Source organism: Equus caballus, chromosome 19 (genome assembly GCF_041296265.1).
Source record: "Equus caballus isolate H_3958 breed thoroughbred chromosome 19, TB-T2T, whole genome shotgun sequence".
Lineage (NCBI taxonomy): Eukaryota > Metazoa > Chordata > Mammalia > Perissodactyla > Equidae > Equus > Equus caballus.
The window spans coordinates 31822922-31847098 of NC_091702.1; the positions used below are offsets into that span (position 1 = coordinate 31822922).

The 24177-nt window shown below is 42.7% G+C and overlaps 2 protein-coding genes across 20 annotated transcripts in view; one reads left to right on the plus strand and one right to left on the minus strand.

The window, feature by feature from the left end:
• The window catches only part of MCF2L2 (MCF.2 cell line derived transforming sequence-like 2), a 239842-nt gene that overhangs the window by 80116 nt on the left and 135549 nt on the right, over positions 1–24177 (minus strand). For all 8 annotated transcript variants that reach the window (XM_070243320.1, XM_070243323.1, XM_070243321.1 and 5 more), the window contains 2 exons: positions 21041–21132; positions 2700–2785 (listed from right to left, as the gene is read on the minus strand). In XM_070243320.1, coding sequence (XP_070099421.1) covers positions 2700–2785; positions 21041–21132 — 178 coding nt within the window. The remainder of the gene's footprint in view (positions 1–2699; positions 2786–21040; positions 21133–24177) is intronic.
• Positions 1–24177, plus strand: part of B3GNT5 (UDP-GlcNAc:betaGal beta-1,3-N-acetylglucosaminyltransferase 5) — a 75636-nt gene that overhangs the window by 19231 nt on the left and 32228 nt on the right. For 6 of the 12 annotated variants that reach the window (XR_011429079.1, XR_011429080.1, XR_011429081.1 and 3 more), the window contains 3 exons: positions 256–385; positions 21080–21412; positions 22220–22375. Coding sequence is in view for 4 of the 12 variants with exons in the window: in XM_070243334.1 (XP_070099435.1) it covers positions 256–266 (11 nt within the window). In the remaining 8 variants the exon portion in view is untranslated. Of the gene's footprint in view, positions 1–255; positions 3537–4334; positions 4820–21079; positions 21413–22219; positions 22376–24177 lie in introns of those variants that run through there. The other 6 variants (XR_011429084.1, XM_070243335.1, XR_011429086.1 and 3 more) reach the window with 5 other exon arrangements.

Sequence of the window (24177 nt, forward strand, 5' to 3'; positions counted from 1 at the left end):
CCTTTTGTTATGTTAAGGAAATGCAATCACCAACCACCCTAAACCAGGCCAAGCCTCACCACAAGAACTCTGCCTATGACCTGTGCCTTATTTTTAATGCTAAGATCTCTCCAGGAGGAGTTTAGGCCTTGTTGCCATAACCTGCAGCGTATTGGACGCGTTTTCCAACTGAGCCTGCGTGAGCAAATACCCACCTCTCCCTTTTGAACATTCATTCCCCATCCCAAATAAATGTCCCTGCTCCCCTTTTTTCAGGGATGTCATGATTCTGGAAATGATTCCTCATTGTTTCCTATTTGCTGCAAATACACCTTACTTTGTGAGACAACTACTTCCGGTGGAGAGTCTGATTTAACTCGCCAGGAGCGAACCCACTTTGGTTTCGGTAACATAACCCTTTAAATGCTTTTAAACCAATAATTCAATCAATATTGACATCAATTTACATTTACTATTTTCTTGATTATCCACTTTTTAAAAGACAGTATGGTCAAGGAGACAACAGGCTCAAAATGGAGTCACTTATGCTAAGCACCTCTTCGTTTGGTTTCGTCAAACCCAGACTTCATACCTAACTTAATCACAGTGGCAGCCTCTCTCAGGGATGGAATCTTGAGCCAGTCAATCTGGAATCACCTGGTCGGCACTAGTGAGCTAATCTGCCTGATAGACCGCTGCCATCCCCCAAAGGAAGGGGATTTGCCACAATGCTGGTGATCCTGTAGTTCTGCCCATCACAAACGTTTCCCTAATTTCCAGTGCCTCGGTTTCTGTGGAACAAACTCAGCCACTTCTCTACCGTGTCAGTCTTTCTAACCCTGGGGGGCTATTTTTCTGCCTCTGGTTAACAACTCCAAACGCAGGGAACCTCGCATCCAGGCTCTGTACAAAGAAAGGGACACCAGGCAAGAGAAACCAGAATAAAACTGCCTGTGTGGTCTAAAGACTCACAAATGTTACTGGCCTCCCTGGCTGTCACTTTTCCAATCCTGAGCTACAGACTCAAACGGCAATTCCCAGGAGGCATTCATGATTCAAAATGTGCTTCCTTTCCTAGATCACTGCTCCCCTGGCTAGGAGTAAGTGCAAATGAGGCTATGATAAGCAACCTCTCCTTAACTCTGGAAGATATTACAGAAGGTGCTGCTAAAGCAATAGCTGCCCAATAAAAATTCCTTAGACTCTCTGGACAAAGTTGTACTTGATAATAGGATGGCCCTTGATTATCTTTTATCTGAGCAAGGAGGTGTCTGTGCTGTGGCCAACACCACTTGCTGCACCTCAATTAACAATTCCGGGGAGGTTGAAAGTCAGTTACATGAGATCACTGAACACATCGCTTGGCTTAAGAAAGTGACTCCTTCAACAGGGTCTTTCTTTGACTTATTTGATTCTGATTGGTTTAGGTCCTGGGGACCATGGTTCAGAAATACACTCCAGACACTGGGAATTATCTGCTTATAATAATCATAATACTCTCCCTGCTGCACTGTATTCCCTCAAAAGCTTTAAATGCATGTTTGCAGCCACTAACCACCAAGCAAATGATCTCCCTGAGACTGGGACATCAGAAAAGGAATAAAGAGAATGACCAATTTAAAAATATGAACCTGAAGCCATGACTTGCGGATACCACAGAGATTCAGCAAAAAAAAGGTCAAAACTTGTGAATACCACACAGAGGATCAGCAAAAACTGCAAGAACTTCAGGGTGGTAGCTGAGATTGGTGCTAATGCCTTAAATTTTTATTTTATTTTTTATTTTTTGGTGAGGAAGATTGGCCCTGAGCTAACATCTGTTGCCAATCTTCCTCTTTTTGCTTGAGGAAGATTGGCCCCAACCTAACATCTGTGCCAATCTTCCTCTATTTTGTATGTGGGACACTGCCACAGCATGGCTTGATGAGTGGTACGTAGGTCCATGCCTAGGATCCAAACCTGCAAACCCTGGGCCACCAAAGCAGAGCATGCAAACTTAACCACTATGCCACTGGGCCAGGCCCTAATGCCTTAAATTTTGATCACATATCTCACTTAAGCTGAGAGTCTGATCAAAAGGGGAAATTGTTAAGAAAAAAAAAAAAGGCCCAAAATGGAGTCACTTATGCTAAGCCCCACATCAACAAACCAAGACTTCTATCCTAACTTAATTACAGTTTCAGCCTCTTCCAGTAATGGAATCTTAAGCCAGTCAATCTGGAATCACCTGGTCAGCACTAGTTACGTAAGCTGACCTCTGCTGTCCCTCAAAGGAAGGTGACCTTGCCGCAACCGATCCCTTTTTACTAGTATAACTTCCTTCTCCCACTCCCTTCTGTGTATAAAAATCTTCCATTTTGCAGAGCTCCTTGGCACTCCTTTCTATCTGCTGGATGAGATACTGCCCCATTCATGCATCACTGAAAAAAGCCAATAAGACCTTTAAAATGTATGCAGTGGAATTTCGTTTTCTAATAGTATCCTTGGAAGCTTGGTTTATAAGATACCGTTTTCAGCTCCTGCTTGCTGCTTTTATGAGACTCATGAATTTTATTCTCAGGTAAGTAAATGAAGGTTAGTATATAGAATAAATATGTGATTTTTATCTGGGAAAGATAAGTGATGAGATTTAAAACAGAAGATACTCTACCCCAAGCCCCCAACCCCCGACCCTGGTCAAGGGGTTAAAATGACGTTTACAAAGGACTCCGCAGTCTCACCTGCCAGGGGAAAGATTTTCGGGACCGCCGAGATGCTCCGGCTCAGGGTTCTCCCCACCATGACTGCTTTCAAGTATTTCTTCATCCTGAAGTGAAAGAAATTTTGGTATGACAGTCTATTTGATTTTGGGGGGTGGGTGGCTCTTGATCTATATTTTTCTTTCACCAAATTCGTTTTGTTTCATTTTTGTTTAGAATTTTCTAGATGAATAACATATCCTGTTTCTCATCTTTCTCTTTCTTTCTTGGGTTTTCCCCAACCACTCTGCTGATCTGTTACAGTTTGCCCTTCGGGCTGCCTGTAGGAACATCAAAACTCATTCTCAAAAGCAGGTATCCTTGTTCCTCAATGATGAAGGGCTATTAACATTGCGCTCCTCCCCTTCCCCCTTGATTCACAAAAGGGACTCAGAGTTTGAGCTAAAAGGGGCAATAAAGAGATCATTTGACTCAATATCTCCCTTTTTTTTCCAGGGGTGAGGGGTAAAAAACCAAGGTCTGGAGAAATTGAGACCTGCCCAAAGCCAGAAAGAGAGCTAGCGGCAGAGAGGAGAGAAGCCCGGTGTCCACTTTCACATGCTGGTGCTCACAAGTCCGTTCTATCACACCGCCTTTTAAAGCAGCTGGTTCCCTAGGCAGTGCGGCGCGGCCACCAGCGCAGGCTTGAAGCCAGCTGGCGGTCAGAAGCCCGGCTTGCCCAGCTCTGAGACCTTGGGCAAGCTCACTGAACCTCTCTGCCTCCATTTCCTCCCCTAGAACATGGATCCCACGGCACTCTCTACCATAGGGCTGTGGCCTTCTTCAGAATAATACTAGGCATTTAACTCTCAAAAAGAGGTAAGACTCCTACTCAGTTTGCTTTCAAGAAAATATTGGGTTTTTTTCTTTTCTTTTCTTTTCTTTTTTTGAGGAAGATTAGCCCTGAGCTAACATCTGCTGCCAATCCTCCTCTTTTTACTTGAGGAGGATTGGCCCTGAGCTAACATCTGTGCCCATCTTCCTCCACTTTATGTGGGTCGCCTGACACAGCATGGCTTGACAAGCAGTGTGCAGGTCCGCGCTGGGGATCCGAACCAGCAAACCCCTTGCTGCCAAAGTGGAGTGCACAAACTTAATTGCTATGCCCCTGGGCCGGCCCCGAAAATATTGTTTTAACAACGTGTATAACACAGGAGTTCCTCCTGCCTGCCAGGTTCTGTTTAAATGAGTTATTTTACACTCTGACAAAAGGGAGCATAGAGTTAGAAAGGGCCCTCTTGCAAAAGTATTGAGGGAAATTTAATGAGTAAACATAGAGATTCCTTGTAAACTAGAGCTGGAAGTTGAAGGATCAGCTTTCCCCAGACTGAGGAATGGACAGGAAGTCTCCTAGAAAAACAGGTGAGAGTGACAGGCCCCTCAGCTAGTTGTTGACAGTGCAAGAAGAGAGTCGTCTACCTGGATTAATAGAAAGCAGTCAAGGTAAGGGGTTTTAATTACCTACAACACTGACCACAGAGACAGCAATTCAAAAGTGTTCAGTCAATGAGAGAAAATCGTAGATCTTGGATCTTTTTCGTAGATGTCTTCCCAAATCGGGTATTGTAACCATGGGTCCTTCAGGACCAGTTCACTGACCCCATCTCTTATCAACAGAGTGATTTAAACTGCCTTTCAGAGAATCTGCAAAGTCGTGTAGCCAAAGTATGTGCAAAAGAAGAACTGTTGGCCTAAAATGACTGTGGATCCAAAGCTCCTCCTTCCCACGGAACCCAAGGGCAGAGACACGACGAGAACGTGAAAGTAGGACTCTTATCAGAAGCAAAGGGTCTCTCATTCAGGAAGATCTGGTGTTAAAATTCCTTCCCCACCTCATCAAAAATGTTTAGAACCCTGTCATAAAAGTTTAGAACCTCATCATAGAAGTTTAGAACGCTGTCATAAATGTTTAAAACCTTACCATAAATGTTTGAAGCCCACCCATAAAAACTTGTCCCAAAAGCATTTCTGCATGCCAGTCTGTTCTCCCTAACCTCTTAAATTTTGCCCCAAATCCTCAATCCAGGAGACAGATCTGAGGGCACGTGCACCCTATTCTCCCTGTAGATGGGTCTTGCAGAATAAAGCTGATCTCTATTCTATGGTTAGTGTGGTGGATTGCAAAGTCTCTTAATTCATGACCACCGAGTGATGGAAAAATAGCAATGGCTCAAGATGTAGGTATGGATTTTGTCATCTTTTACACAAAATGATGGTGTCCCTCTAATTTATGGACTTTGTCATGCATGAGGTGACTTCATGAGCTTGCTGAAAGGCCTGGGCATGGACTTGGTTGTGTCAACCCATGTTCCTGTGACCACATGTCAGATAACTGGTGTCAGGGTAGAGGGAGAGTCCTCTGCCAATCAAGTTTGATGGAATACAACATGGGTAACTGTTATCGAACCAGATTCGTTTTCGCCTGCCGCCCAGAAAGCCAAACACCAAGTCGACGAGATTGCCGCAGAGAGAGGGTTTACTCAGAAGCCACGCGAGGAAGCGAGAACGTGAGCCTCAAATTCCCTTCCTCGAAAATAGGGACTCAGGGATATTTATGGGATCGGGGGCAAGGTTGTCTGAAATGTGGGGAGAGGTGATTGGAGGTGAGGAGACGTGAGGTAATTGACGATCTGCCCAAGCGGAGTCAGAGTCACACCGCTTCACAGGACCCATGCTGACAAAACGGCGGCGTTAGCATGATCTGAGGGTGGAGTTTTTAGCCTCTTGACATCAAAAGGTCGCCTATCGGATATTTGCACAGGCCCAGTTGATGAGTTGGTGGTCTCAACAGGCCTGAAGTGGACAAGGAGTTCTAATTCCTGAGAAACAGCTCACCTACTCATTACCATAGTGACCCAGGCTCCAGGAAGATGTTATCTATAGGAGCCTAGTGGGAGTCAGGTAGCATATTGCCTAAGCAGCACAGTTAACAATGGGTGGGTTAAACAGCTAAAAGCTATAATCAGTAATTGCAGAAAGGAAAAAAACTTTAGTGCCTAGATACTTAGTCATCAATGGCTATTTGCCAGTTTCATAACGTTGAGGATATACTGGGACAGATCCACAGCAGATCTGGGGACTACTTTAATAAGAACCTGCAGTGAGGTAGTTAACTACACTGCAAACCAATGTTTGCTAAGGTTTAGACAGATTAATTGCATTCTAGTGCAGTGGCTTTCAAAGTCTGATCACAACCCACAGGAAAAACGTTTACAACATAACACACATAAGAAATATATATTTGAGGGTGGGCCCCATGGCCGAGTGGTTAAGTTCACATACTCCGTTTTGGTGGCATGGGGTTCACCAGTTCAGATCCTGGGCATGGACATGGCACCGCTCATCAGGAAATGCTGTGGTGGCATCCCACATAGAGGAATGAGGAGAACCTACAACTAGAATATACAGCTATGTACTGGAGGACTTTGGAGAGAAAAAAAAAGAGGAAGATTGGCAACAGATGTTAGCTCAGGGCCACTCTTCCTCACAAAAAAAAAAAAAAAGGAAAAAAGGAAACCTTGTGGTCAGCCTTGATTTAAAAAAAAAAGGCAGAGAGAAATATATATTTGGGTATTGTCCCGTTTCTGGTACAGAGCTCCTAAAACCCTTGGAATTTCCTACGTGATAAGCACAATAAAGGTGTCTTGATATTCATAAGAAACCCCTTTCAAACACACCTGAGTTTATGTTAATACAGCAACTTCTATAAAGCACCTAAGAATGGGGGCTGGTTGCCAGGGGGAGTTAGAGGGTTGGAACTTTCAACCCCTTACCGCCACTTCCAGGGAGGGGAGAGAGGTTGGAGATTGATTTCAATCACCAATGGCCAATGGTTTAATCAATCACGCCTATGAAATGAAACCTCCATAAAAACCCAAGAAGAGGGGCAAGCCTGGTGGCGCAGCAGTTAAGTTCGTACGTTCTGCTTCGGCGGCCTGGGGTTCGCCAGTTCAGATCCCAGGTGCGGACATGGCACCGCTTGGCACACTCGCTGTGGTAGGTGTCCCACATATAAAGTAGAGGAAGATGGGCATGGATGTTAGCTCAGGGCCAGTCTTCCTCAGCAAAAACAGGAGGATTGGCAGCAGATGTTAGCTCAGGGATAATCTTCCTAAAAAAAAAAAAAAAAAACCCAAGAAGAGAGCTTCTGGGTTGGTGAACTCGTGGAGACTGGGAAGAGTGGCTTGCCCAGAGAGCAGGGAAGCTCCACACACCTTCCCACATACCTTACGCTATGCATCTCTTCCATCTGGCTTTTTCTGAATTATATCCTTCGGTGATAAACTGGTAATCTAGTAAGTAACATGTTTCTTTCAGTTCTGTGAGCCGCTCTAACAAATTAATCGAACCCAAGGAAGAGGTCGTGAGAACCTCTGATCTACAGCTGGTCGGTCACTCGGAAGCACCAGTGACCACCTGGACATGACTGGCTTGGCCTTTGAAGAGGGCAGGGGCAGTCTGATAGGACTGAGCCCTTCACCCGTGGGATCTGATACTGTCTCCAGATCGACAGTGTCAGAATTGAGCTAACTGCCTGGGGGTGATGGAAAAAAAACATACAACCGACATACATATGACTGATGTGATACACTCTATTTTTCATTTATGCTATCCCATTGCACTCTGTTCTTTTTACTTATTTATTTATTTATCTTTTTAAAGATTGGCACCTGAGCTAACAACTGTTGCCAATCTTTTTTTTTTCTTCTTCTTCTCTCCAAAGCCCCCCAGTACACAGTTGTGTATTCTAGTTGTGAGTACCTCTGTTTGTGCTATGTGAGACACCACCTCAGCATGGCCTGATGAGCGGTGCCACATCCGTGCCCAGGATCTGAACTGGTGAAACCCTGGGCCACCAAAGTGGAGCACACAAACTTAACCACTTGGCCACAGGGCCGGCCCCTACTTATTTATTTTTAAACGTTGGTGAACCCACCAAACTAAGTTCACTATCACCATTGTGACCTGTAATTTGAAAAGCTCTTAAAGGGTGAAAAGAGCAAACAGGTGTAAGAGGTAGACCTGGGGGGGAATCCCCCGCTTACTTTTTATTTCAAAGTGGCCCTGGGGCCAGCCCCAGTGGTCTGGTGGTTAAGTTTGGTGCCTTCCCGAATTCAGCAGCCCAGGTCGGTTCCCAGGTGCAGACCTACACGACTCGTCTGTCAGTGGCCACACTGTGGTAGCAGCTAACATACAAAAAGAGGAAGATTGGCAACAGATGTTAGCTCAGGGCAAATCTTCCTCAGCAAAATAAAGTAAAATAAAACAAGTGGCCTTCAGCAAGACTTCTCTGCACCTTAGTTCTCTATCTATAAAATAGGGCTACTTACCTTTACATCAAAGGGTTGTTGTGGTGATTGGAGATAACTGATTAGAGATAATGTATTAAAATGCTTAGTACAGAGAAAAGACACAATAAATGGCATTCATGGTTGGCACTTATGGTTGGCTCTTTGATGTCTACTTTGTGGGGATTAAATAGGTAATGTGTGTAAAGCACTCAACACACGGACCTTCAGTAATTGCTGGGCGGTTCGTACCTGCACACCTGTAATACAGACCCCATATTTCTCACTAGCAGGGAGATATTGGCCAAGTTACTTAATCTCCCTGGGCATCCGTTTTCTTCTGTGTAAAGTGAGAGAGATGTATGATTTGGCTACGAAACTTCCCTCTGTTTATAGGAATATAAAATACCAACATAGGTGCTCTTGCTTCTGATTTTGAGAAGAAAGGTAAACTGTAGCCAGAGTACTTTTGGGGAAAATTTAAATTAGGCTTCCTAAAAGCTCTAAGAGGAAGAGAGCATATTCAAATAAATACTTGCTTTTTTCAAATAATGGTCCTTTTATTCAAATAATGGGCCAAGAATTGACCACAGACCAACCCACCAATTGCTGCTATATTTCTTTGTTAGGGATTCTGTGTGAGTCTTACTGGATTGTGAGATGATGCTCTTTCAAAGCAGAGTAACAAGTACCTTATGAAATAGTAGCCTTTTTCCCTTCAGTCAGCCTGACTTGGAGATGCTGCTAGGGTATCCCCACGGTGGGGATTTTCTCAGCCAATTGGTGCTTTAAAAAGGAACCAAGCCATAAACTCCCCTATGGGGAGGCCACTCAGGTGGAAAAGCCCCTCCCCCTTTATATTCATTCTGTTCCGAAGACGAAGGGTGGCAGTGAAGGCAGGCAGGCTGGCCACTGCTCTGCACCAACATCACTCCCCTCCAACCCGCTCCACCCCAGCCTCCCCTTGGTCTCACAGTGACACCAGCCTACATTCAGGTTCTCCAGGAGCACTTTAATAATGCCCTCCTGTGTCTTCTCAAAAACATATAATCTAATCGTTTACTTTCCCCTACATTTTGAAGAAAGACATGTTTCAAAATTGAGAAAACAGGCTAAGTGCCTAGCTTGAAGGAATCTTATTAAAAAATTTTATTTCAATTTCTCTGGAGAATACATCTTTTTTAAAGCATCAATCAACTTTTTAAAGGTATCAATAGCTAATTTTCAATTGATGACTAAAATATTTTTTTCTTCCCCAAAGGAGAGGTAGCAACATTTGAGCTGAATCAAATTAGTCTCTCCCTGAAGTTAAATGATTTCACGTTACGATTTTAGGGGTACTTGGAAAACTACTCAGTTTCAACTCCTTTAAAGTGATGCTATCTGGCCACTTAAGGTGAAAGCACTGTTTATTATATTATCACATTTCTTAAATAGAGAAGCTTACCAGACCTCACTCAGAGAAAAGGTAAAGCAGATAAGGGGCGGAGCCACCCTCTTCATTTAAAGTATAAAGGGTGAGCATTGTTTAAGGCTAAGCCTTTTCTGGCATTGTAATTATGGTTATGCGTCACTTAATGACAGGGACACTTCTGAGAAATGTGTAGTTAGGCTATTTTATGGCTGTGCGAACATTATAGAGTGTATTTACACAAACCTAGATGGTACAGCCTACTACACAGCTAGGCTGTATGGTACTAATCTTATGGGACCACGATCGAATATGTGGTCCGTCGTTGACCGAAATGTTGTTGAGGTACATGACGGTAATTACGAAAATCTGAGAAAATAAATGAGGAGGGATGACAAGTAAGAATCACTGAAAAATTACAGAATGATGAGGTGTAGGGGAGGACAGTGGGAAGGAAAGGAGAGGAAACCTCTCCAGAAGGCGTTCACCTCCAGCCTCAGTCCAGGGTGGTTTAAGGGACACAGTCCCAGAGGGAGAAACATCAGCCTCGTGACGGGGTGGCTCCGCCTTTCTCTCTCCATTGCTGGAATTGCTGGGGAAAAGGGGGAAACCCTCTTTCTTTTTAGGGCCCTAGTGGTGAGTACACTGAGGTGTGGCCAGCTGACTCATCCTGTGTAACTAACTCCACTCTATCCAGGAACTGAGCCGTGTCCGTAAATGTAAGAGATCCAACACTAGATGTCGAAGAGTCAACGTTTATTTAGGAAACGAAATATATCATTGAGGGATTAACTCCTAGGAGCACTAGTTAAACTTGCGAATCATCCGAATTTATTTTAAAGTGCCACTTTTCCTCTTTACTTTGTAGTTGGGATTATTTACCAGACGCTTGGGTTTTCAAAGAGGAAACAACATGGGCTCCTGTCAATGTCAAGAGTTTCCTTTTCATGGTTAGTCTAAAATTAGCCTGGGAAATTCCCAAAGTTAATAATTTCCTGCTCTGAGAGGAGTTTTGGAACCGTACCAGGATGGTACCTGGGTGGATACCACTCAGGAATATACTCCTAGAGGTAGAGAGTAGCCTATACATGGGGGAGGATGCTGGGAACAAGAACCAGGTGACAGCGAATGGCGTAGGCTAGTTATAAGAAAAGTTTTCTTTGAGGAACATGTGGCCCCCGCCAAATCTTTATCATTTAAAAAGGAGGGCAGGGGCCGGGCCCATGGCTGAGTGGTTGGGTTCGCGTGCTCTGCTGCAGCGGCCCAGGGTTTTGCCGGTTCGGATCCTGGGCGCAGACACGGCACCGCTCATCAGGCCATGCTGAGGTGGCGTTCCACATGCCACAACTGGAAAGACCCACAACTAAGAATGTACAACTATGTACCGGGGGGCTTTGGGGAGAAAAATGAAAAATAAAATCTTTAAAAAAAAAAAAAAGGGAGGGCAAAAGGTGGCCCTATCCTTCCATTGTAGATGAGTTGCAGAATATCTCATTGACTTGGCACACGCCAGGCTGAGAGGCACCAGCAAGCTTGCTCAGCTGGTCCAGCTGGTTACAGCATGACCCTAACAGGGCCCAAGGATGCCCTGTCTGATTCCTCCCAGGTCTGTTCACTTGGTTCAAGGAAGAGAGTCTCACCCAAGGCCACAAGCATTTCTCTTAGCCATTCACCTAAACCCAAACGATTTAAAATTCTGTTATATAGTTTTGTTCCATAGAAGGAGATAATGGTAAACAGCCTGTAAAAGTTACTTTCTAAATGCTGTCCTCTTGGTTTGTCCAAGTTCCAAGTTTATTTCTAGAGAGAAATCCTCCTTAATGTGGTTGAAGGTAAATTTTAATAGCCACATAATGAGAGAATTTTACAGATTGTATAAAACATACATTTTTTAAAAAATTTAATTATTTGTATTGAGGTAACACTGGTTTATAATGTTAGGTAAATTTCAGGAATACATCATTATACTTTGACTTCACTGTAGAATACATCGTGTTCACCACCAAAAGTCTAGCTGCCATCCATCACCGTACAAATGTACCCTTTTAAACCTTTTGCCCTCCCCTCTCCCCGCCTCTCCGCTGGTAACCATCAATCTATGCTGTGTCTATGTGTTTGTTTGTTGTTGTTTTTTTACCTTCCACAAATTAGTGAAATCATGTGGTATTTGGCTTTCTCTGTCCTACTTATTTTGCTTAGCATAATACCCTCAAGGTCCATCTATGTTGTTGAAAATGACAAGATTTCATTATTTTTTTATGGCTGAGTAGTATTCCATTGTATTTATATGCCACATCTTCTTTACCCATTCATCTGTTGATGGGCACTTAGGTTGTTTCCAAGTCTTGGCTATTGTGAATAATGCTACAGTAAACATAGGAGTGCATACATCTTTGTGAATTACTGTTTTTGTGTTCTTTGGATAAATACCCAGCAGTGGAATAGCTGGATCATATGGTAGTTCTATTTTTAATTTTTTTTTTAAAGATTGGCACCTGGGCTAACAACTGTTGCCAATCTTCCTTTTTTTTTTTTTTTAATGATTGGCACCTGGGCTAACAACTGTTGCCAATCTTTTTTTTTCTGCTTTATCTCCCCAAACCACCCACCCCGTACACAGTTGTATATCTTAGTTGCAGGTCCTTCTAGTTGTGGGATGTGGGACTCTGCCTCAACGTGGCCTGACGAGCGGTGCCATGTCTGCGCCCAGGATCCCAACCCTGGGCCGCCGCAGCGGACCGCGAGAACTTAACCACTCGGCCATGGAGCCAGCCCCTATTTTTAATTTTTTGAGGAATCTCTGTACTGTTTTCCATAGTGGCTGCACTACTTTACATTCCTACCAGCAGTGTATGAGGGTTCCCTTTTCTCCATATCCTCTCCAACACTTGTTATTTCTTGTCTTTGTTTGTTTGTTTTTTAAAGATTGGCAACTGAAGTAACATCTGTTACCAATCGTTTTTTTTTCTTCTTTTTCTTCTTCCTCTCCCCAAAGCTCCCCAGTACATAGCTGTATATTCTAGTTGTGGGTCCTTCTGGCTGTGCTATGTGGGACACCACCTCAACATGGCCTGATGAGTGGCGCCATGTCAGTGTCCAGGATTTGAACTGGCAAAACCCTGGGCCGCCGAAGTGGAGTGTGTGAATTTAACCACTTGGCCACGGGGCCAGCCCCTCTTGTCTTTGTAATTATAGCCATTCTGATGGGCATGAGGTAATATCTCATTGTGGTTTTGGTTTGCATTTCCCTAATAATTAGTGATGTTGAATATGTTTTCATGTGCCTGTTGGCCATCTGTATATCTTCTTTGGAAAAATGTTTGTTCTGATCTTCTGCCCATTTGTTAATCAAATTGTTTTTCTGTTGTTGAGTTGTATGAGTTCTTTATATATTTTGAATATTAACCCCTTATCAGATATATGATTTGCAAATATCTTCTCCCCATTGGTAGGTTGTCTTTTCATTTTATTGATGGTTTCCTTTGCCGAGCAGAAGCTTTTTAGTTTTATGTAGTCCCATTTGTTTATTTTTTATTTTGCATCCCTTGCCTGAGGAGACATGATATTCACAGATACTGCTAAGATCATGTCAAAGAGCATACTGCCTTGTTTTCTTCTAGGAGCTTTATGGTTTCAGGTCTTACATTCAAGTCTTAAATCCATTTTGAATTAATTTTTGTGCATAGTGTAAGATAATGGTCTACTTTCATTTTTTGCACGTGACTATCCAGTTTTCCCAACACCATTTGTTGAAGAGAACTTCTTTCTCCATTGTATGTTCTTGGCTACTTTGTCGAAAATTAGCTGTCCATAGATGTATGGGTTTATTTCTGGGCTATCAATTCTCTTCCATCGATCTATGCCAGTACCATGCTGTTTTGATTATTACAGCTTTGTAGTAAATTTGAAATTAGGGAGTGTGAGGCCTCCAGCTTTGTTCTTTTTTCTCAGGATTGCTTTGGCTCAGTGAGTTGTGATGTAGAGAATAGGAAGAACTTATGAAAAACAGAAACCACTTAGGGAATCTATCCTGGGAGCAAATTCCTAGCTGGTTGGTCTGCCCTATTTGCTCCATCTCACTAGCCCTTTCCAGGACATCTTTCCCTACTCTTCATTGACATTACCTGAAGAAGCCACTGCCTAAAGTTTCCTTTGGATAATAGGGCAGTCCCATTTTAAAATGGTAAGTGTTTCCTGGAGGGCTAAGGAGCTGTCAGTCACTCATCATCCAAGCATTGCTGTGAACTAGCACATTCAGATTTCTCCTACCTCTAGTCCAGATCAGCTGCATTAGGAGGGGGCTTCCAAGAGGGAGGGGAGGTGAGAGGAAGGTTTTAGGACTTTTTATAGACTGAAGCCCTTTGGAAGGGAAGGGCAGGCTTGAGGAGAGGGGCAGGAGAGGGCCAGAGGCTTTGTGGAAATGGGAAACGATTAGAGACAGACGGGGGAATGGGTCTCAAATGCAAACTTGGGCTATTTCAAAATTTCCCCAGAGTCTCTTTTGTGTAAGATCATGAATTTCCCAGCTAGTCTTGTTAGTCATTAGTTCAATATTATTACTGGTTAAATTGGCTTTTATAGGCTGGACTCATACTCTATACATTATTTACAGTATTTTGTTTGTGGGGAAAATGTCTTCTTAAAAAACTATAACCACTTCAACGTTGTTTTAACAATGATTTGCAAGTTTGTATTTCTGTTTAACATATCAGAAAGTGAGGAACACGTCACATGATACCTTTCACCCATTCCCGAACGAGGAAAATGTAAAGGAAATAAGTGTGCCAAAGACATTGAAAAGAAGTTGCCCACACCTCCTGAGTTTTCTCAGGCTGTTTGATTTCATGTGATTTTAATCTCAATGCATGAATGTCAATGTAACTTAATTTTTATATGTTTGTACATCTTAACTCCTAAATAAAATCTTAAATTTGAAAAGTGATTTATTAGACCCATCTTTGGTCCCTAAGCTAGTTAACAAATAATTTCCGGATAACCACAAGACCAATTGGTTGACTCTCATTGGTGTGGGAAGGGCTACAGCCTCTGGGGCAGAGTTCGCCCAGCCAACAGGAAGAGAGGCTGTACGTTGCTGTTACAGATCTAGGAGACTCCACAAACACAGGACTCAGCCTTCATAAGCCCTCACTTTCTGCTCTTCCTCTTGAGTGCTCTATATTGGCCAACAAATTCATCCAAAGAGAAATCCAAGATGGAAATCTCAAAAGTATCTTCAATATCTTCCTTTCCCTCCCTATTAAATCTCTCCCTTTATCTTCTCTGCCTTGATCTTCATTCATCAAACTTTCTCTAACAGTTTTGTATGTTCCAGGCACTGGAGAGAATGTCTGGATGAATGGGTATGAGCTCTGCCCATCTCCCTTTTTCCCACTGCCGTTAGTGAACTCTCAACACTGAAGCCTCACTTACACTGTGACAACTGCTGGCAGCTGGTCATCCTGCCTGCCTTCATCTAATCTACTCTTCACTATCATACAGCTATCTTTCTGATACACAGATGCCTTCCCTGTCAACAATCTTCAACCAAAACCTTCAGCAACCTGTCTTTGGTCTACCTTCCTGCTTTCTCAAACCATTCCCAGAATAGCCTATGCCCCTTCAGACTTCTGAGACTTTATATCCTTCCCCATCCTGGATTGCCCTTCCCCTCTTATCCACCTTTCAAAGTTGTATTTATTCTTTAAGGTTAGGTTGGAATGCTACCTCCTTCGTAAACACATCCCCGATATACTTGTTTTATTATTTTTTTCCTCCCCAAAGCTCCAGTACATGGTTGCATATCCGAGTTGTAAGTCATTCTAGTTCTTCTACATGAGCTGCCGCCACAGCACAGCACCTGACAGATGGGTGGTGTGCTTCCACAACTGGGAAGCGAACCCAGGCTGCCAAAGTGGTGAGCAAAGAACTTTAACCACTAGGCCATCAGGGCTGGCTCCCCAATATGCTTCTTATGAACTACTCCCTATTCTGCCCTCTAACACGTTATATTCCTTTTACTGGAGGTGTGTCATGCTGCTTTATGTTATAAATTCTTGGAAAGATGTTGTTTACCCTATGAAACTTCTAAGTTTCCTGAGTTTAAGCCCCATATTAGAATTGTTTCCATGGGACCCAAAGCAATTGCTTTGATATATATTAAATTGAGCTGAATAATGCCCAAATTGGACCCAGAAAATATCTTAGTTATGTCAATTTTTTATTGGTCAGAGAGCAAAGACCAACAGTGGTCTTACTGTTATTCTCTTGTTTTTCTTATGTAGCTCCCTCAGTGAAAATACATTATCATAGATTAATATAATCACACCCTCACTCTCCTGACTTTTGAACTCTATATTGGCCTAAGAGTTCCATATCCACCTTAATGAGTTCTCCTTTATCCCAAGTCCTTGTGGCCTATGAATATAGCTTCTAGGCCAATGTGACCAAAAGTGCAGTCCTTGTACCACTTGGGTTCTAGTCACCAAATGCGCAAGTTAAAAATGCAGCTTCCTGAAGCCAGCCCCATGGTACAGTGGTTAAGTTTGCAAGTTCCGCTTTGGCAGCCTGGGATTTGCTGGTTTGGATCCCAGGCGTGGACACGGCACCGCTTGGCAAGCCATGCTGTGGCAGGTGTCCCACATATAAAGTAGAGGAAGATGGGCACGGATGTTAGCTCAGGCCAGTCTTCCTCAGCAAAAAAAAGAGGAGGATTGGCGGCAGATATTAGCTCAAGGCTAATCTTCCTCAAAAAATAAAAAAAATTTTTTTAAATGCAGATTCCTGGACACTCCCCCATACCTCCTGAATCAGAATGTGCATTATTAATAAGTTCCCAGGGCTGCCGAAAACCTGGAGAATCTTCGTTCCAGAAATTCCTCGGAAAACTTGGTGGGAGGCTGCCTCAAGGATTTGGCGGATTCTCCGAATCTCTTATGAGCTCTAAGAATGACCAGACTTCAAACAGCATAGAAGGTGGACACTGAAATGTGCTTATAGTTCATATAGGTCTCTTGCTCAGAATCAGAAAGGTAAATGAAAGCTTTTGGGATTCAAAGAAGTAAGAAAGCAAGGAACTGAATCCGGCCCTGATCTGTTCTCATTTGGCAAAAAGGTACATATTCAAGATTAGGAGAAGTTATTCAATCTAAAACTTGGATCTGATCTTCCTTTGCTTCTTTTCATCTTTTACACAGAAGATTCTATCTATAAACACAGGATTAAACTGGAAACTAAAATTACCAAGAATCTGTTCTGTCGGGCATCGTGCCAGCTGTTTTCCACATATTTCTCATTTAATCAACCACCTGTGAGGTTTCTTTCTTTATCCCCATCTTACAGAAGAGGAAGTTTAGAGTATGAAAGATTAAGTAAACTGCTGGTTAGGTGGATTAAGTGAGCAATTAGGTAGAAAAGTTAAGTTAGATCACTAAGCAAACTGCTAGATTAAGTAAACTGCTGGTTCCAATCCCAGTTCCACTATTTACTAGTTGTGTGAGCCTTGGGGAAAGTTACTTAACCTCTCAGAGTCTCAACAGCATCACGGATAAAGCAAGGGAAACATCATCTTCCTCACCAGGTATTGAGGACCCGCGAGGAACTCAGGTACAGACAGCACTCAGCACAATGGCGGGCCCTCAGTCAGGGTTAGCAACTCTTCCCTCACCTCTCCGTTCCCTTCCAGCCTTGGCTTTTTCGTTCATTGGCTTCTTAAAAATTTTTATGAAGGGGCCGGCCACGTGGCCAAGTGGTTAAGTTCACATGTTCTGCTTCGGCGTCCCAGGGTTTCACAGGGAGGAGGAGGAGGAGGGGGAGGGGGAGGAGAAGAAGCAGAAGAAGCAGAAGCAGAAGCAGAAGCAGAAGAAGAAGAAGAAGAAGAAGCAGAAGAAGAAGAAGAAGAAAAGAGATTGGCAACAGACGTTAGCTCAGTTCCAATCTTAAAAAAAAAAAAATTTATGAAGAAGGCTGTTTGCTCAGAAGTCTGAAAAGGCCTCTGCTGCTTTAAACCACTTTAAAAGGCGTCCAGGAACACTGTTCACACTCACAGCCAGTAGCTCTTCCTTTATCCTGAGGTTCACATTCAGGAAAAAGAAGAATTCTCATCAGCCCTTGGCTTCTTTCCATCTGCAAAGAGGCTGCGATGTGAGCAGCTCAGGGAGAGCAGCCCCTCTGAGTCAGGCTTGCAGCTTCCAGCAGGTGACGTACAGAGCAGGAAGCGGCCACATCACCACCGCCAGCAGCACAGCGAGCCTGCTCCGCCGCTGGGCTTTCCCAGACGACGTCAGTGGGTAGGGAGCCAAGCGCATGGCTGCCAGGCTGCCAGAGAGTACCCGAGAGCCTCAGCTGCCTCATCAAGTTTAGCTTGTCAAGTTCCTTCCAACTGGCACAGCAAGGATCACCCCGCACGGGAAGAGGAAACGCCTTTTTTGGGAATGAGTTTTCTCATGATGATAAAATCGTATCATGATTTTGTGGCAGGTAGTGAGTATTAGTGACTCTAGCTGCAATCAGGAATGGTTTTGGTTTACAGGTTTTTTTGTTTGTTTGTTTGTTTTTTCCTGTGGGCATTGACGGGTGAGGGCAAGGAGGGGCATTTATCACGATGTTATGACTCATTCTCCTAGACTACGGTTTCATTTTATCTTTGAGTTCTAGGCTTAAGGCCAAAAAGATGTCAGAACTGTCACCCGCAGTCATATGCACGTTCCATCCAGCCTGGTCATCTGTCTTGGACAGTGGCCACAAAACAAAAGGAGCAACGATTATTCTTGATGTTAGTTAAAGTCCTTGTCCCCCTTTTAATGATCCATGGACCGCACAGACATGAATTTAAACCTTTTTTTTTAAACCTACCTTTACTAGCTTTCTTACGTGTTTTGGAATAATGACTTCCCTGGCTAGAGTACCCACCTTGGGAAACACTAATTGCATTTATCGGTCCTAAATTGATTTCTAAGTCTAGGACTTGGGAATGTAGTGAATGGACCCCCTGTCTTCCTACTCATGTTGTTCACAGCTGTACGGATTCTGCCCACACTTCTTCTCATAGCCTTGGTCTTGTCAAAAGTTCAGAAAAAAAGAAAAACAGAAGTAAAACCAGTGAGTCACTGAAGTAGTAATTAGTAAAAGTTTCTTGTGCACACACTAAAAAGACAGTTTGCAAACTGGGAGCTTTCCAACCAAAACATGGAACGAGGCTCACAGGTCGATTGTTATAAAGCTGCTGAAACAGTGTGGAGGGAGGGGTTGTTTACTCTTCACAGTGATTGGTTACAATGTTAGAATTTTCTTAAATGAAAGGGAATTGGTTAGTGGTTACCTTAGACCAATTTGGGGGAACAACATAAGTTTCACTTATGATTTTGAGAGGCATAAGCAAGAAATGATCCAGGTCAAGTTAGCTTTGCTTGTCTTGCAAAATAAAGTAAATTAAGCTTTGCCTGTATGACTAAACTGGTTTTGTCTGCTCAGGGAATTTTCAAGTCCGGTGTCCCTTTGTGTTTGATTCTAACGGTCCCTAGAAGCAGAAGTCTGACCAGCCTCTGTTTGCCAAACTGAGGAAGTTTGGCAGCCTCTGTTCCTGCCCTGCTTCCTCCACCACCTTGACTATTAACATAGGTTTTGTTGTGGGAAGCCCTTTATTAAATATACAAACAAAGCAACAGTAAGGAAAAACAACAACGAAAGCACAGAAGGACAATTGTAACATGTACTTGCCCCTGCTGAATAGTACGTATGCTCTTGGCGATCTGCCTACATGCAGAGGGAGCTGGCATCTTAGCACGACAGACTTGGAGTCTGAATTAAATAAACAGTACAGCAGAAGAAGGAAAAAACCAAGAGTCTGGTGGTCAGAACTTCTTGGATTCCACTCAACATTTTCTAACCCTTTAGGCCTCCGATTGTATCCGCACCCCTGCTCCTGCCTTGTCTATTTTTACCAATGTAAAATAGGAGTAAATGATAAATGCAGCTTATGGAAACCTTTGGCCTTAAATACTTTGAGGTCTTCCCTGAGGAGAGGTGCCTTATGTTTATTGACTACATTCCTTTTTCTTTTTTACAACCAATAATAGCACTCATTTTTATTGTTCACAATTATTGAAATAATTCACTTTGATTTGTAATCTTATTTAAGAGAACTTCCACACACTTACAAGTCCCAGGACATCTTTAGAAAGTGTGACGGTCAAGAATATGTTGTCTAAGATGGCTGAAGAATGTCATGGAGATATGAAACGAGTTCAAACCACATCATGAGTCAACGGCAATGGTATATGAGTTCAGGGGCTGGATCTGGGCTCTGGTGCACTTGACACAGCCCTCACCTTCAAAGACGACAGTCTCTGAGCCCAGGGTACACAGAAAAGGGTAGGGCGATGCTCAGTGAAACCCCTTTTTTATGTCACTTAATGATTCCACAGATTTCATGAATGGCAAGTCAGGTGAAGTTTAATTATGTTTACCTGCTTCAAAAAATTGCTATTTTTTAAAATGGCTAATCAAGACCTATGAAATTGCATATTGTTTCCTAACTCTGGAAGACACAGTGGCAGAATTCCTCCAAATTGACAGAAGAATGCAGTTATCTCTAAGAATAGTCTGCTGGAAATTCTAGTTCCCACAGTGTTTCTGTTTCCAGGAAGACTTGCTTTCTGCCTGATGCCTAATGGTCAGTGGAGTCCCTGTGGGTCCTATATACAAACCCATTAGGAATTGAGGAAGGATCTGAACTGCCGCTGAAGTGCATTTGAGCCCATGCGCTACTAGTCTCCGGTTTCAGAACCATTCAGTCAGCCAGATATTTAATTTTCAGTGAGGTGGGGAAAGGGGAACCTTCCTGGGGTTGCCACGCAATAACATATATTCATAATTCCTTTTATTTGGGTTTTTAAATATAATGTTACTTTACCATTATATAGTGCTTGGCAATTTTCAAATTTTCATTTCACGCTCAAAACAGTTTCAGGAGGTAGCTGTTGTTACTCCATTTTTACAGACGAGAAACTGAGGCTTAGAAAGGTCATGTTGCTTAAGTCCAGGTCTGCCTGATTCCAAAGCGAATGTTCTTTTTTTTTTTTAACTTTTATTTAGAAATAACTGTAGATTCACATGAGGTTGCAAAGAAACATACAGAGAAGTCCCGTGTACACTTCCCCCGACCTCCTCCTATGTTAACATCCTACACAACTAGAGCATAATATGAAAACCAAGAAAATGACAGAGCTTAATTAGAATTCAGCACTTATACATGCGCATGTATGTGTGTAGCTCATGCAATTTTGTCATGTTCTTTTTATTCATAAACTACACGGCTCTACCAATTTTAAATATGAAGTCAGATTATAGGAATGAGTAAAATGACTTTTCCTTCAACAAAACAATATCTACCAACAATTACTTAAATGACCAAACAGTTTTTCATTTCTAGCTGCAGTTAAGAAGGAAGAAGGAAGAAAGCCTACAAACCTCAGTTCTTGGGAGCACCAGTCTGTGCTACGCGCCTCTGTGGGCACATCTTCTGGAGGTGATAAGTATGAAATAGGGGGACTTGATTTATTGATAATCAGGACAGCGATATTCTGTCATGTCAGAAATTTCTATCAGCAAAAGAAAGGTGATCTTACCTTGACTTCAGATTTAGTCTCATCATCTTTCTTTTCCAGGGAGTTCAACTCTGTCTCCAGATAAGGTGCCTCAGGTGTTTTCTGAAGAGGAGCTAGAGGGACAAAGAAAACCTGGCATTAACTTAGCGATTCGGCTTATAAATAACTCAGAGCATTTAGCCAGCCTTGGACAAGCAGCTGGACTGCGCTGAGGCAGCTGGTTAAGAAAGCCAGACTGAGCTGCTGCGGTGATTTCTGAGGTGGCAGATGAAATCGGAGGTGAAGGAGAGATGCAGAAATGAAATAAGAGTCCTTGACATCAGACAGTTCACTTTCGATCTGAAGAGAAAACAGTCACACCCAACACCACATGGAACAACGAATCGCAATTCTGTAAGTGTAATGTGGCCAAAACAACAGATTCCGTAATTCCCATTTTTAAGACTCAGCTAAAAGGTCACTTTCTTCATGAAGTCTTCCTTGATTTTCAAACTTCATGGTTTTTTTTTCTTCTCCCCCAAAACCCCAAGTACATAGTTGTATATTCTAGTTGTAGGTCCTTCTGGCTCTGCCATGTGGGATACCGCCTCAGCGTGGCCCAACAAGTGGTGCCAGGTCCGTGCCCAGGATCCAAACCAGTGAAACCCTGGGTCGCCCAAGCGGAGCATGTAAACTTAACCACTTGGCTAGGAGGCCGGCCCTTCATGGATTCTTTTATTCTGCTTTAGTATTTATCATTTGTACTATATAATATGCACTTGATGTGGTTCTTGGATTAAAAGACCAGATTCAATTCTAGGTACCATATTCTATTGAATATATTTTTTTTCCATTACACAGGTAATTAATTTGTGCTTATTATAGAAAATTTGAAAAATACTAAAATCTTACTATTTAAACACAACCGTTTGGTATTTTTTTTTACAATCTTCTTTAAAATGTTCTCTCTTTCTTTGTGTGCGCACACACATACACAATCATACCATGATTATGTAAAGGGATGTCCACGTCTGCCCTAGCCAGAAGGAGCTGTTGCTAATCTGATGATCTAACAGTCGGATTCCCGAACTAATGTAATCACATTTATTAGTGGATAAGATGACTGTGTGAGGAATCAGTTGGCTGAGTCAGGAGGGAAGTGGGCTGTCCTGCTCTTGCTCTCTTCTCTGTCACTCTATCTCTCTCCTCTCATTCCCGCAGGGCTCTCAGACACCTGGGAGATACCCTTCTTCAGGCTCCATGGCATTTGGTAGTAAATTAGAACTTGAGGAGGAGAAGGCTGAGCTAGGCCTTGAGGCGTTCTAAGCCAGTTGTACCAGAGGGCTGCACTGGGAGTGATGGCTACAAGTCTAATAGGTAAGTGGTACTTTGAATTCTTACTTATCACCATCACCACTCTTTCATGTATACTTCCCTTGGGAAACTCACAGGATATATGTGATTAACTTGAGACAAGATTTGAGCATTTCCAGGTCCCATGGCCAAAATACCATCCATCTAATGCCACCAATATATCACCCTGATTCTTATCTGTGGTGGACTTGATGGAGATTGACCATCTGCCTTCCAGAGGCCCCTCCCAACCCTCAGATTCTGTGAGCCAACTGAAAGCAGCTGGGGCTGTCTATGGGTTTTTCATAGAGGCCATGTGGAAATCTGTAGTAAAGTACACCATTTGTTGCCCCAGGTTATGTGAGCACTGAAGCTACTTTATAACAATGCACAATCCTTCAGGCTCCTCACTCTCTGCAGGATCTCTGTAAGCTAAGTGATTCCAGGCTTAATAACCGAATGCTAGAAATGCATCCATTGTAATTGGCTACATCCAAGTCTGAGAAACACCTGCCCTTCATACTGTGAGCACAGTGACGTTCACAGGGATGGCAGAGATGCAGGAGCCACACCAATAACATGGGACACACATTTTCAGAGTACATAATCTCTGTGCCCCAGCTTCTTTATCTGTAAAGTGGAGAATAATGGGAAAGCCTGGAGGATAGGGTTGCCATGAGGCTTTCATGAGTTAATACACACAAAGCATTTAGATCATGGTAAGCACTCAGTCCATTTTCGCTATTATGATAGCCCATGGCATTAAAAGGAATTTTTTCACATTCCTTATGAACTTCAAAGAGGTTAAATGTTGTACCCAAGACACCTAGTAACAAGAGTCAGAGGTGAGATTCTAGCTCCCATGTTAAGCTCCCCGCCCACCTTTCCTACACCATGAAATATAACAGTTTATCTTGGCACAGACTCAGTTACTAAGGAATCAGACAAATGTGTTTCAAAATCCTGTTAGTGACCTGCCTGAGTCCATAGTCAGTGGTTACTCTCCAAAACAAGAGTGCAGGATTGTTCTGCAAAATGAGCTTGTTGCCTGACCAAGGTCAAAGATACCTGTTCAGACATGATGAAGACCTGTCTATCCTAGGAGACTCATTATCTATTACGAAATCTTGCATTTGAAAAGCTGAGAAACATTATCATTCTGCTTTATTTACTTGTAACAAACATACGCCCCTTAAAATAATGAGAGAGGCAAAGCCATAGAAGTGAACACACTTTAGTTTTGGAAAAGAGCCCTAGATGAGAGGTCAGGAGAACCAAGTCCTGTTTCCAGCCATCCAAGAAGGATGCCTCCATGAGAGTGTCTGTTCATGTGTATCTGTGGTATGTATGCATAAGTGTGTCTGAGCGTGCATGTGCACGTATGTGTGTGTTGACCATGTGTGTGTGAGTGTCTGTGCATAGAAAATTTCAGGAAAGAAACATGTACTAAACAGTTATCAAGCCTTACTTCTAAAAAAGTGCAATATATGCTGGGAGATGGGACTGTAAATTGTACTAAAAGAAGAATTACCAAAAGACCTCATGATTTTTGGATAAACAAAAACTGAAAGAATTTGTTGCAAACAGACCTGCACAATAAGAAATGCTACAGGAAGTTTTTCAGCCTGAAGAGAAATGACACAAGATGTAATTCAGATCTACAATAAAGAATAAAGAACACCAGAAATGGTGAATAGGAGGGTAAATATAAAAGAATATGTATAGTTTTCTCTTCCTTTCTCTTAATTTCTTTAAAAGATATATGACTGTTCAAAGCAAAAATTATAACACAATGTTGGGGGTTTAACGTATGTAGATGTAATATT